The following is a 13,151-nucleotide window of genomic DNA, read 5'->3' as shown; positions in this document are numbered from 1 at the left end:
GGCACCACTAGACGCAAGGAATTCGTTCAGAGTACCGAAAAGCGCTCATAGTGTGAAGACCCATCGAGCCATATTCAATTCGAGGGTGCCTGAGACGACAACAGCAGATAATGTCTACTATTTACCGCTTGTGGTCCCAGCCTCGTGCCGATTGGCGTAAGAGACGAACTGGTGCTGCTTCATTTATCTTGATAATTACATGCTCTGTACTCATAAGCTTGCCGGTTGGGCCATATTAGTGATTGACTCTTGGATTGTTTAGTGGTTTCGACAAAAAGTCTATTTCCCGAACATTCACCTCGCGGCGCCACGTGACCGGTCTTGGCATTCACATGCAATGTGAAGTGAGAACAACGGGTTGCATTTATGAAGAATTCCAATGTTGATCTTTCCAATCACTTCAAAGGGCGGTTAGTCTAGTGGTAAGGCACCCAGCTAGATTAGTCGTTGGAACCTGCCAGCTTGCATCTATCTATCCAGGACGCTGGAACCCGGCGCCGGTGGAACCTGCCACCATAAAGCGTCCGGGGGCTGGGGTCGCGGGTTCGATTCTCGCACCGTCCAACAGATTCTTGATTTTTTTTTGCGCAGATACTGTTTTGTTCCAACCTAGAGGCTTGCTAACACACCTTTATCATGTCAAATCCGTCTTGCGATTCCCATCAGATTCAGGGGCGATTGGCCTAATGGCCTAGTATCACCTTTCACCGTGCAGTTGATACTATAGTTGCGTCCTGGGACTTGGGAGTTCGATGTACCGCCGTTAACTCCCGGAGTCAGGGGATGCGAGTTCGACTCCCGCATCGTCCAATCTTTTGTTTTGTTCTAACATCACAGCTATTAACATGTCAATCGACACAGCTTTCTTATTCTTCCTTAGGCCTTTCACTACTACATTAAAGGAGGACCGTGTGAGGCCGGTACGTCAAATCACTCACCTGTCAAAGCTGAGGCACCATATGCATGCCAAGTATCTCGTGACGGCAGACGGAGGCTACCGAAGAGCTGTGTGCGTTCGAACCAACATCGACAGACGATGGGAAAGGTACCTGAGCTGAGTCAGTAGTAAGGCATTCCAACCTAGATGTCTGGTGGGAGAGAATGCCCCAGACTGTCCTCAGGGGAAGCTGGCGGAACGGCGAGGTGGATAGCGCGTGATTCACCCAAAATCTGGCACTACTGTTATCATGCCGGAGTCTTTCGATCTTTTGAAGTAAGAGTCTGCTTGAACAACGACACCACAATTCCATTTGATGCTATCCCTCTACAACAATGTCTACCCGCAGCCCCTGTCGACTGTTTGTTTGCCTCTGTTCCCCCGTCCCCCGCATCTTGCACCAGCTCATGTCTTCCATGCTCACCGAAATGCCATCAAACCTCCTTTTGCATCTCCAATCAGGTAGAGCCCTTGCTTTTGCGAGCTCAAGCCCTCGTCAATCGTCGTATATCGATCAATGCTGGACTAGGTCGTGCGTTGTTGTAGCGATCTGGATGTCTCAGGGTTGATACACATGAGGTTGAGAGTACCGTCGAGTACGTCCCTGGGGTTCATGCAGTTGAGGATGAGAGAGGCATGAAGTGGTGAAGTTGATCCGAATCTGGATGTCGACGTTCGTGCGCTGGCTTTCCAGGTCTTGTGGACTGGCCGTTCTGTTTGCTGGCATTCCAGTTTTCCTCGCTGCGGTATTGCTTGTGCTGTCGGTCTGTTCGAAGCCATGACGATGTTCTGCCCCGTTGTGCTGGGTGCGACACGATGATTATATGTCGTCACTCCATGCAGGTCGTGATGCCGGCAGGGTGTCTGTAAGTTGAGCCAGGCCAGCTTGTACCTGATCAGCACCTCGGAAGTCAGAGCACGCTCCCTCCACCTTCCGTGGCCATGGCATCAAATTGCTCAAGCGAAGCTCATCGAGGCTATACTCCTTCCACAGATCGCGAAGTACCGAGCGCCAGTGCCAGAGGGAGATATCCGATGAGTCGATCTTGAAGTTCGTGACTTCCAAGGACCGGAGTGTGCGGCAGTGGTCGCTGAGAAGAGCGTCCAGCTCCCTCGAGGAAGTCACGCCGTCTACCAGCTTGATGGACCTCAGTTCCAAAGTCCAGAAGACAAGGCGCACATTGGTAATCGTACCCTCGGGAGCCTGCGGAAAGTTACGCAGAATCAACGTGCTGAGAGCTCGAAGCGACCCAGAGTGAGTTCGAAGGTCAGAGAGGATATCGGACGTAAAGCCATTGATGTCCAAATCAAGCAACGTCATAGTGCTCACGCTCAAGCCGAATCGAATTCCCTTTGGTACGAAAGGCGGCAGGATGGACATACGATCGATGGGCATCTTGAGCCGAGCCACCTTGAAGTCCGACTCTATGAGCGAGTCCAGGAATATCGATGAGAACTGCCAGTCGGACACTGCCGGCTTCGATCCCAGGCAAGCTGGCGCCTGATCCCGACATTGCTCGCTTCTGAGGAGCCGACAGTATTCGCTGTATCCATATGCATCCCTCCTCGAATCTTGAGTTCCATAGATTTCCAGTGATGGTCGGACGTCGCGAAGATTGTTGAGGATCTGCACCAAAGCCTTCTGGTACCAGCCTTGCTTTCGAGCCATTGTCTCGCAGGCGTGGTGAACACGCAGCTCGTATTTGTTGTAGTCGTCGCTTGTGATCCTGAGGGAAGGTCGTCCAAGCGCGATCGAGGTGATGCCGGCACGAAGTCGAGGCGAATCCGTGATTCTCATCAAGACGTCCAGGGAGAACTGCGTCCACAAATGGCAACGATGCGCAAAGAAGGTCTTGATGAAGAGCGGGTCGACAGTGCCATGCAGTTCCCTGCACACAAGTCGAAGGACTTTGATGACCTTCTTGTCGCCTTGCTCAATGACAGCCGCGACCAGCTCTGCGGGCAGGCGCAAAAGCTGGTGTCGTGGCACTGTCTCTGTGCGATCCAGTGCCGTCTCATGCGATGCTGAGGAATATGATGCCGATGAAGTTGGCGCCATTTTGGTTCGGGTGAAGGCGAGCTCCCTGAAGAGCCCGCCGAGATAAGATGCTTTTAAAAAGCAAATGAAGCACCAAACTAAGAGCTCGCGGGCAACAGCCAAAGCGACTTCAGAATGTCTGTGATGCTTGGTCAAGAGAAACAGAGACAAACGACGAGACTGAAGTCAAGAAGCCAAGCGACGTGCGCTAAGAAGACTAGCGCAAAGTTTAAATCTGGTCTCACTCCAGCGCCTTTGTTGAACAGCTTTCGACTTCATCTTTTGGCAGATACACCGATCCATCCCCCAAATGAGAGCGTCAGCAGCCGCCTCATCCACCTTCCAACCGCCCGATGAGAGCGTCGACAGCCGCCTCATCCACCTTCGAACCACCTGATGAGAGCGTCGACAACCGCCTCACATCCTTGATCTCGCCCTGCCCAGCTCGAGAGCGTCAACAGTCGCCTCGTCCGTGTTCGAATCGCCTGATGAGAGCGTCAACGACCGCCTCAGCGGTCTTGTGTCGTCTTCTGTGAGAGCGTTGGCAGCCGCCTCAAATCCTTAATGTCGACCTGTCCATCTAGAGAGCGTCGTCAGCCGCCTCGTCCATTCTAATTCGACCCATGAGCGTGCTCACCTCGCCTCTCTCGTCTGATTCTTCTGTGAGAGCGTTGTCGACCGCCTCATTCATCTTCGATGTGCCTGGCGAGAGCGTCGACTGCCGCCTCGTCCGTCTCCCATTCGCCCCACGAGCGTGCTCGCCTCGCCTTTCTTCGTCTTGTTCTTCTGTGAGAGCGTCGACTACCGCCTCCTCCATCTCCAATTCGCCCTATGAGCGTGCTCGCCTCGCCTATCCTGCCTTATATCGTGAGAGCGTCGAACATCGCCTCAACTTCTCGAATTCGTCCTCGACTGCTCACTCCGGGTGGTGCAAGAAGCTGGATGGGAGCCGGTGATGATATGGCATTACAATGACTTCTCTCGTTCCAGACTGCAAGATTGCTCAGCAGCTGCTTCCGGAACAGAGACATGTGTATACACGCCAGATACTCTGAGGCAAGCCCGTAACATTCTTGCAGTATATGCAATGCAGAAGGTACAAGAAGACCAGCGTTTCCATGAAGAGCTCGTTGTCGGCAGCGTCAGTGTTTGGACAGTTGCGCGCATGCTGCCCCAATACTAATGAATATACTGCTTTGCCCCAGAACACCATGATCCTGACTGCCGACTGAGATGCATCTCGCGGCAGCAAAGAAGAAGTATCTCGGACGGCCTGACATGAATCGGTCAGCGGAAGTCGAAGGCCTGCGCGCGCTGCCTACTCGTCAAACACAAGCATGCAGGTGCGCATGGGAAAGATTTGAGGGCAAGTATGTTTCGACCGGACTGGATAAGAAGTTTCTAATTACTGGCCCGGGGAGAACTAACCTGATATCCGGTCGTAATTGACACAGCTTGACGGTAATTGACGCAGCTTACTTTTTCTGGGTGGCGATACTTTCCGAGTACAGGACGCACGACCTCGTCACGCTTCATCATCCATCCATGCTAAGAACAATGGCTGCTGCTGCGAAAAGGGTCCCTATCCCCAAGAATGGCGTTGATTACAGAGGGAAAATTGTCCTTGCGCCGATGGTCAGGAGTGGAGAGTGCCCGTCGAGATTGCTGGCGTTGAAGTACGGCGCAGACCTTGTGTGGGGGCCGGAAACGATTGACAAGGCACTCATCGGCACCACACGACACGAGAACGCCGCCACGAAGACTGTAGACTTCACTCGAATATCTTCGAACGGCGCCAAGAACCCAAGCCTGAATCTGGGTCAGCGGGAAAGCGTCATCTACCATCTACATCCTGAGCGCGAGGGCCGCAGACTGATCTACCAAATCGGCACTGCAAATCCAGACACTGCAGTGGAAGCCGCAAGACTGATAGCGCCTGACGTTGCTGGTATTGATGTCAATGCTGGATGCCCGAAGCCGTTCAGCACCAGCGGCGGTATGGGCGCGGCTCTGCTCAAAACTCCCGAGAAGCTGTGTTCGATATTGGAGGCGCTTGTTCGAGATGTCGGCCAGCCGAATGAGATAGGAATCAGCGTCAAGATTCGAATACTAGATACTGCCGAGGAGACCGAAGCGCTCGTTCGAAAGTTGGTCGCTACAGGAATTACTGGGCTTACCGTTCACTGCCGCACGACACCGATGAGACCTCGAGAACGCGCGATACGGGACCAGCTGAAAATGATTGCGAATATATGCCACGAAGCAGGCGTCGCATGTCTCATGAACGGAGACGTGACGAGCCGCGATGAGGCAATGAAACTCATGGAGGAGTATGGTGTTGACGGTGCCATGATTGCCACTGCGGCCGAGACAAATCCTTCGGTCTTTCGACCAGACTCAGAGGGCGGCAAAGCAGGCTGGGAAGAAGTTGTGAAGGAATACGTCAAGACATCGATGGAAGTCGAAAATCGGTGGGGAAATACCAAGTATTTGCTCGGTCAGATGATACCAGGCAAGCAGCAAGCCTACAAAAGCATGATGGCAACAAAGAGCTACAGCGACATTGTCAAGACGCTTGGATACTCAGATCTGGAGGACATGGCCAAAGACGTCGACCAGAGGCTCGAAATCGGCGCCTTCGAGAAGCCCAAGATGACCAAAGCCGAGCGGAAAGCAGCCAACAAAGCCGCCGCCGCAGCAAAAGTCGCATGGGAGACGGGCAGCTGCGAAAACGGCAGCAGCGAGACGAACGGAAGTGAAAAAGAGAACAAGCCTGAGAAGAAGCTGTCGCCCACAGCGGCAGGCATTAAGCGTTCGGCCGAGCAAGCCCAGCTGGATATGCCCCCAGACATTCGTAAGGACGACGTGCAAAGCAAAACACGAAGGGAATATACATCTAACCCTTCTGATATAGAACGCGATCGAGCACCGGGCTCTGTGTCGGAGAATGCGTCGACTTTGGCGATTTGAGGAGGGCAGAGATTTTCACTACTTCAGCGAGGGCGTTTTGCGTGGAAGGAAGCGATTTTCGGTCTGGGTCGACCAAGTGCTGGAACCTGGATGGGAAATAAAAGCACTGCAATGACGAAACAAAATCTACTCCGAGAATTGAATCCATGGCAACTCACGGCGAAAGCAGATGAGTCTGCTGAAGATATTATCATGTCTGTCGTTGATCTCATATATCTGAACACCTTCCACTCCACCATACGCCGCAACACCAATTAACCCCAATAATTCCCACCTCATTCTCAAGAAGCATAATTCAACACCCCCTTCAAAACCCAAACCTCCCCATTCGCCACCCGTCCCCCAACCCTCTCAACCTCCACACTCCCAGGCATAACCACAACCTTCTCACCCCTTTTCTCCCACCAAACCTTCCCGCCACCCATCGTCTCCACCTTCTCGCCCTCCCCCCAAGGCGACGCAGTCACAACATGCTTCTCCGTAAACCTCCTCAAATTCCTCTGCGCGCGATCCTCGCCCTCCTGCCCTTCGTACGCCTCTGTCCCCAACACAGCGTACTCGCGAGGGTCTTCCCAGGGCTTTCGCGGGAGGGAGGTTATGGCGGTGTTGAGGGGGGCGAGGACGGTGGTGTTTAACGAGGGGGTCGAGAGACGGGTTAGGACGCTGGAGATGTCGCGTGTGAAGCCGGCGAAGATGGTGATGGGGCGTTGGGTGCCGAGGATGTCGGAGAGGATTATGTCGCCGTTGGCAGGGGCGTCGGGGGGAATGTTGGAGTCTGTGGGTGGGAGTTGGATGCCAGGGGGGTTGTTTGGGGCGGCAGCCATGGGGTTTTGGGCGGCGGGGTTGGGGTGGGCGAGGGCGGGGGTTGGGGAGGGTTTGGAGAGGAAGGGGAGGAGTTGGGCCTGGGTTGTTAGGGCCAGGGTTGTTGTTAGGAAGGTCGTTGTTAGGCGCATTTTTGGCGACGATGTGGGAGATGGAGATGCTTGTGAAGACGAGACGAAGTGCAGTGGGATGTCTTGAGGGTACGTCATGCGACGAGGCCCTTCACGTGCTCGTTGACGGAGAGATGGTTTGCAAGATATATTTTTCCGTCACTAGCCTATCCAATATCTGTTGTCATCATAGTCGAGGATCTTGTGCGATGTGAACGTACTGAACATCACTTCCTCCATACAATTGAGATCTCGCCGCCGGTAAATTGAGAAGTCAGGTCACGTGTCGACGCGACGCGCGATCTCGCATTTGGTCGCGATGGCCCTGACGTCGACTTCATCTTCAGCTCCATGTTCTTAGCAATGCGGTAATGAACATGCTGCAGGACAGCCACACGTCCAAACACAATGCCATGTTGGGCAAGAAAGTACCTCACCCAAAGTCGACGAACTTTGATGACGATGCAGACGAATTCAAGACACCTCCAGCCAAGCGGCTGAAACGCGGCTTAACCGACTTTGTCCAAAGAAGCGCGTCAAAGATTCAAAAAGAGGAGATTCCTGATTCCGATGAGGACAGTGAGAATGAGATTCTCGGAACAGAGCCTCGAGTACGACGAACAGATCTCGAAACAGCCCTTCCTCCTATCGAGACGGATAAAGAAGCAATCGAAGCCTACGAAGCCTCGAGGGCAGCTGAGCAGGCTGAGCTGAGCCTACAAGAGCGTCTAGACGGCAATAAATGGATCAGAGGCAAAAGCTCGATATATGTGGACGCTTTCAATCTAGCGTTGGAGACAGTCCTCGAGGAAGAAAGCCACCTCTTCGACGAGGCAGAACATGCCGTTTTCAAGCAATGGCAAGCCTTGACCTACGAGGGTCAGTACCTCTATGTCAGGTTGTTCCTGCGCAAGACATCGAGCTGGCATCGCATAAATCGTCTTGGATATCACAGCGACATTGCAGATCTACAGACCGCGATCGATGAGCTGCAGGAGGCGAGAGAGCTGCCTGCACCAGCGTCACAGCAGCAGCAAAACCCTGGCGAGCTTGATCCACCCGTTGGTACAACGTTTGGCGGCAGCTTCACGTTCGCGGACCGCTCGCAGGATTGTATCAAGGACCTGGAAGAGGCATCTTCACTTCTTCTCCTAGACGAGCTAAAGGCATTTGCAAAGGATGCCAAGGTTCAAGGGAAGAACAAGACGGAGCTTTTGAAAGCTTTCAGGAAGGCAAGCGGACAACAAACGTCTCTCTCACGCTTTGGCAGCTTGAGACGATCCGATACAGAAGAGACTGCAGCCTCGACTGGCTCTGGACAGGACGATGATTCGAGCCGGGAGGCAACACCAGGGAAGTTTGAAAATCGCGATTCTTATTTCGTTGATAAGATCTTGGCTGAGACTGGTCCTTGCATTCGCCTTTCATTACCTACCTTGAGCCTCTTCGAGCGTGTTCACCTTGTCTTCTATCGCTCCACCGAATGGACTGAAAAGTCATTGACCACGATCATACTTGCCCGCATCGCTCGACGCAACTTTCCAGAGTACATTGTCTCACGATCAGCTAACATTTTCGCATCTCGACAACTACTTCTCGAGTTTGAGGCGGCAGTACGAACACAGTTCCGTGTCGACAACATCCTCGAATTCAACGGTACGCCAACGAAGGACAGTTTACAGACCATTTTGGATATCTTCGACGAAGTCTATCCACGCTGGAAAGTGTTGCTTGCCGAGGAACAACGAAAGGAAGACAGCATATACAGCACTGGTGAAGGAGCATACCTGCGGCGATTGTCCCCTGCATGGGTCTACACTCGCATTGTCCACAAAGCAGCATATGTGATGGGCACAGGCAAGTTCAAAGACCACAAACGCGAGCACGAGATTCTTTGCGAGCTCCTGGACCAACGACTATTCCACACCTCACGCCGTGGCGACTGGTATCAGCGCAAAGCACTCTTAGAAGAACATTATATGTATCTTCATTTGCCTTCTCCGCCTGAATGCAAGGACGAGGATTCGAGAAAGAAGCACTTCAAGCGCGTTGCTTTTCAGACGTGCGAGGTCGGCCTGCAGGACCAACTGACACACCTCATCTTCCACCGGGACTTGCAAAAGAGAACGACAAAGCTGGAGAAGTCTTTGAAGATCCCAAAACGACAGCAGCATGATTTTGAACACGTGCGCCTAACCAAGGCCAAGGAGCGTACTTTCGAAGGTATACGCATCGAAAGAGATCGATCGACGAATGGCAGGCGGAGTAGTGACCAAAATGCGAAGCTCAGCAACCGTGGAGCGAAGACGATCTGGGTGGACCCTGCCGTGAACGTAAATGCTGCGACTGAGGAGGAAGAGGCCGCCAAAGAACTTGAGGCCGAATGCAGCGTCGAAGAGATGTGTCTTTCCAGCTACCGCGCCCTTGGATGGAAGGGCTACCACAGCGAAGGCGGCGTCCTCCGTACACTCTTCGCCTACCTCTTCTACGACGTCCTCTTCGTCTACATCCCCAACGTCTTCCAGACCGCATATCAAACTTGCCCACTGGACCTGCACAGCGATGCCTTTTACCCGTCCAGAATCTCCGAAGTCAACGCTCGCCTGAACGAGATCAGTAATGGCGATGCAGGAACTTTGATCCAACGCGTATGGGACGAGCATTCTGAGCGCAAGACTTGCGTCGTTGGACTTGACTGGACGTATGCTCTGGAAGATCTTCTCGAAATCGCTGCGTGCTTCTCGTCAGCGGCATTGAGTACAGTGATGAAGACAATCGTCCAGGAGTACGGCCAACGTGGAGGTGGGGTGCCAGACCTGTTCCTGTGGAGGATTGACGAGCACGGCAAGGGTGAGGTCATGTTCGCCGAGGTCAAGGGCGAGAACGATCGCCTGAGTGATACACAAAGAATGTGGATTGATGTGCTCACGAGCGCCGGGGTCCGCACCGAGCTGTGCCATGCCGTGGCGAAGGAGGTCCAGGTACGCTCATAACTCCAAATCCCAACGCAACTTTCCCCAAATTCCTCTCACCACGCCTCCTCCATCTGATCCTCCGTAAAAGGATGAAACAAACAAAAACTCAACCCCTCATACCTGACCTCCTTATCCTCCCCGGGCCTCTCAAACCCCCTCTTAAACTCCCCCGACATGTCTTGCAAATCCCCAAACGTCACCCCTTTTGGATTGAAGATCGTCATCACGCCTCTCCGCGGATCACGTCTGATGAGCCGGAAATGCACCGCCGTAATCGGCGGCTGCGTGACCAGCATCCCCCTCCACGACGCCTCCTCAGCCAAGAGCTTCTCGTCGTAGATGGGAATGCCTTCGATCTCAAACTCCAGGAACAGGTTCTGGTCGGAGAGGCCGAAGGTCACAAGGGGCGCTCTGTGGCCTCTTCCCGCAGGTTGGTTTACCAAGCCGATGATATCGCCGCTGGGATTTAGTTGGAGGGGTTGCGAGGGGTAGATTGTGCGCGTGCGGCCTGAGTGGTCGTTGTATGTGCTCTCTGTTGGGCTGATTGCTGGAGCGGAAGGGACGAGGAACATGGCTTGTTGGAGGGGGAGGGAGCGGTTGAGGAGTGAGAGCCAGGTTTTGGAGACGCGGCGGGTTGTGAAGAGGGTGTGGATGGGGGTGTGCAGGAGGATGCGTTCGAGGAGTTCGTAGGTTATGAGGGCTGTGGATGTTGCTGATGGTGTTGACATTGCTGATAGTAATGAGAGTTTGATACAGGTAAAGGTGATGAGCACAGTGTATGAGAGCTGGTATGTGTTATGAGGGAGCTTGATTGGAAAGAGAGTTCATGCGGTTCATCACGCAACTCGTTGGCCTCGGGTAGGTTTGAAGGCAGATCAAAAGGACCTCTGCTGTCTTCAAGACTTTGCTTACTTGTTCAGTCTCTCCTAGCAACATAGTCGTGTCTCAAGACAAGCACGACACCGCTTCCTCTGGAAACAAGAGAAGACATGTCGTCGACCGCACCAAAACTTCTGGCCCGCTCCTTCGAATCTCCCCACGACTTCTCTGACCAACAATGACCCCATCTCCACTTCCTCAGAAGCAACCGTTACATACTCTCCCTCCTACACTCATGATAACGAATGTTACTCCGACATCGTCTCCGCATCGATCTTGACCCGATTTGCCCGTAACCATTTGTTTGCTTGCCGAATGCAGACGGCGGCCAAGGAATTGAGTTTGTACGTACGCCGGGCAAGAAAAGAAGAGGACCTTTGAGATGGACGAAGGATTTGGGTTGTATGTCGACGAGGCATGAGGAGAATGTTAAGTGTTAAAACTGATCCCGGTTTTCATGTCGCTGTTCTCGCCGATGGTTTCGGATACTTGGTATTTGAAGACCTTTCTTTCAACAGTTTTGTAGAAGAGCAGAGTTATCGAATGGTCTTTCGTACTGTCCCGAACATGTCTTTCTTGACCGTAGTAGCAATGGCTGTGTTGCCTGTTCAACAAGCCTTTGCGTCGCTGGAGAATCCTCAGCTCTTGCCGACTCCTCCGATGGGATTGTCAGTGTCTTCCACTATGATTTCCATACATGAGCTGACCTTCCGCAGCAACAACTGGGCCAGATTTGAATGCGACTTAAACCAAACCCTCTTCACAGAAACAGCAGACGCAATGGTCTCAAGAGGTCTCCTCAAAGCTGGCTACGACCGCGTCAACATCGATGACTGCTGGCCTCTTTACGAGCGTGCTCAGAATGGGAGCTTGCAATGGAACGAGACACTCTTCCCCAATGGGCTGCCTTGGTTGGGCAACTATCTAAAGCAACGCGGCTTTCACTTTGGCATCTATTCGGATGCTGGCAATGAGACTTGTGGTGGCTATCCTGGATCACTCGGCTACGAGGAGATTGACGCAAAGACGTTCGCTTCTTGGGGCATTGATTACCTCAAGCTGGATGGATGTAATGTCTACCCTAAGCCAGGACAGTCTGATGAGGAGCGTTATCAGGAGATCTACTCACATTGGCATGATATCTTCAGTCATTCTGAGAATCCACTTATCTTCTCCGAGTCGGCTCCCGCATACTTCGCTGGTGAGGATAACTTGACCGATTGGTATACGGTTATGGACTGGGTTCCGGTCTATGGAGAGCTTGCTAGGCATAGCCAGGATGTTGTTGTCCACAAAAGCAGCAAGCGACCTTGGAACAGTGTTATGGCGAACTATGATCAAGAAGTGAGACTTGCTCGAGAGCAGGGTGTCGGATACTACAACGACCCGGACTTCTTAATTGCTGATGAGCCGGAATTGACATTCGAGGAGAAGAAGAGCCACTTCGCCCTCTGGTCATCACTCTCCGCGCCGTTGATTATCAGCGCGTACATCCCCGATCTCCCCGAGGAGACTATCGAATACCTCACCAACGAGAACTTCATCGCCGTAGACCAGGACAAACTCGCCTTACAAGCCACTCTGGTCTCGCACGACGGAACATGGGACGTGCTGGCGAAGTCTCTCTCCAACGGAGACCGCCTGGTTACAATCCTGAACAACGGCAGCAGCACCGGCACCATTGAAGTCCCGCTGTCAAGAATCGGATACGCAGGCTCCTCGCAACGCGGCTGGTGGCCTGGCCCTGGTTCCAACCTCCAAGTCAAAGATCTCTGGACTGGAAAGGTCTCCTCGCTGAGTGCTCAGGGGCGAAATGCCGCGATTAAAGCTACTGTCCCTTCTCACGGCACGGCATCGTACCGCATCAGTGCGAGGCAGGGTCCAAGACCTTACGGCTCGTCTTCTGCTGGATCATTGTGGACCCCAACGGGAATCATCTTCAACGCAGACTCGTTCCACTGTCTCACGTCCCGTAATGGGAAACTCAGCTGGACGACCTGTGACGCCTCGGACGGACAGGTGTGGCGAGTTGGGAAGAATGGCGCTACGATCAAACCCCTTTCCAACAGTAATGAGTGTCTCGCACCCTCTGGGGGCCAGGCTACGTTGGGTCCTTGCCGTGGCGGTTCTCAGTGGAAGTATGATCGTACCGGGAACATTCGGAGTACGGCGAACTCGAATAGTTGTCTTACGGAGGGGAGTGATGGCAGCGTGGTGGTTCAGGCATGTGGACGGTTGGAGGATAGTCAGGTCTTTGATATTCCTTCGGGGTGGCAGTTGTAAGGGATCGTGAAACTCCTTACCAAGAGAAAGTAGTGCTCTACATTTGAGGGCTATTGAATCAGATGTGTTGCCTGTCACGAGGCTGACCACACTGCTTTTCACATGACTAACAGCAGCAGGTGAGTGCCGCGTTGCGA

At 53.1% G+C, this 13,151-nt stretch overlaps 6 protein-coding genes across 6 annotated transcripts; 3 read left to right on the top strand and 3 right to left on the bottom strand.

Annotated features, from left to right (window-relative positions):
• Nucleotides 1-1,757: 1,757 nt before the first annotated feature.
• M409DRAFT_56991 (uncharacterized protein) lies at nt 1,758-2,996 on the bottom strand (the record flags this gene model as incomplete). The annotated part of the gene is made up of 1 exon (XM_033813474.1): nt 1,758-2,996. One exon carries the CDS (start codon nt 2,994-2,996, stop codon nt 1,758-1,760), a length of 1,239 nt encoding a protein of 412 aa, XP_033664769.1.
• Nucleotides 2,997-4,532: 1,536 nt separating this feature from the next.
• Nucleotides 4,533-5,945, top strand: M409DRAFT_68148 (uncharacterized protein; the record flags this gene model as incomplete). The annotated part of the gene is made up of 2 exons (XM_033817703.1): nt 4,533-5,829; nt 5,890-5,945. 2 exons carry the CDS (start codon nt 4,533-4,535, stop codon nt 5,943-5,945), a joined length of 1,353 nt encoding a protein of 450 aa, XP_033664768.1.
• A 281-nt stretch (nt 5,946-6,226) lies between these two features.
• On the bottom strand, nt 6,227-6,769 carry M409DRAFT_68147 (uncharacterized protein; the record flags this gene model as incomplete). Its single annotated transcript, XM_033817702.1, has 1 exon — nt 6,227-6,769. The coding sequence occupies one exon, from the start codon at nt 6,767-6,769 to the stop codon at nt 6,227-6,229; it is 543 nt and encodes a 180-aa protein (XP_033664767.1).
• A 479-nt stretch (nt 6,770-7,248) lies between these two features.
• On the top strand, nt 7,249-9,870 carry M409DRAFT_56988 (uncharacterized protein; the record flags this gene model as incomplete). Its single annotated transcript, XM_033813473.1, has 1 exon — nt 7,249-9,870. One exon carries the CDS (start codon nt 7,249-7,251, stop codon nt 9,868-9,870), a length of 2,622 nt encoding a protein of 873 aa, XP_033664766.1.
• Nucleotides 9,871-9,905: 35 nt separating this feature from the next.
• M409DRAFT_25652 (uncharacterized protein) lies at nt 9,906-10,580 on the bottom strand (the record flags this gene model as incomplete). Its single annotated transcript, XM_033807785.1, has 1 exon — nt 9,906-10,580. The coding sequence occupies one exon, from the start codon at nt 10,578-10,580 to the stop codon at nt 9,906-9,908; it is 675 nt and encodes a 224-aa protein (XP_033664765.1).
• Nucleotides 10,581-11,322: 742 nt separating this feature from the next.
• M409DRAFT_37136 (carbohydrate-binding module family 13 protein) lies at nt 11,323-13,014 on the top strand (the record flags this gene model as incomplete). Its single annotated transcript, XM_033810678.1, has 2 exons — nt 11,323-11,399; nt 11,448-13,014. The coding sequence occupies 2 exons, from the start codon at nt 11,323-11,325 to the stop codon at nt 13,012-13,014; spliced, it is 1,644 nt and encodes a 547-aa protein (XP_033664764.1).
• Nucleotides 13,015-13,151: the final 137 nt, after the last annotated feature.

The sequence above is a fragment of the Zasmidium cellare genome (genome assembly GCF_010093935.1).
Source record: "Zasmidium cellare ATCC 36951 unplaced genomic scaffold M409scaffold_28, whole genome shotgun sequence".
NCBI lineage: Eukaryota > Fungi > Ascomycota > Dothideomycetes > Mycosphaerellales > Mycosphaerellaceae > Zasmidium > Zasmidium cellare.
The sequence above is the reverse complement of the archived record's forward strand: the minus strand, read 5'-3'. Positions and strand labels throughout refer to the sequence as shown.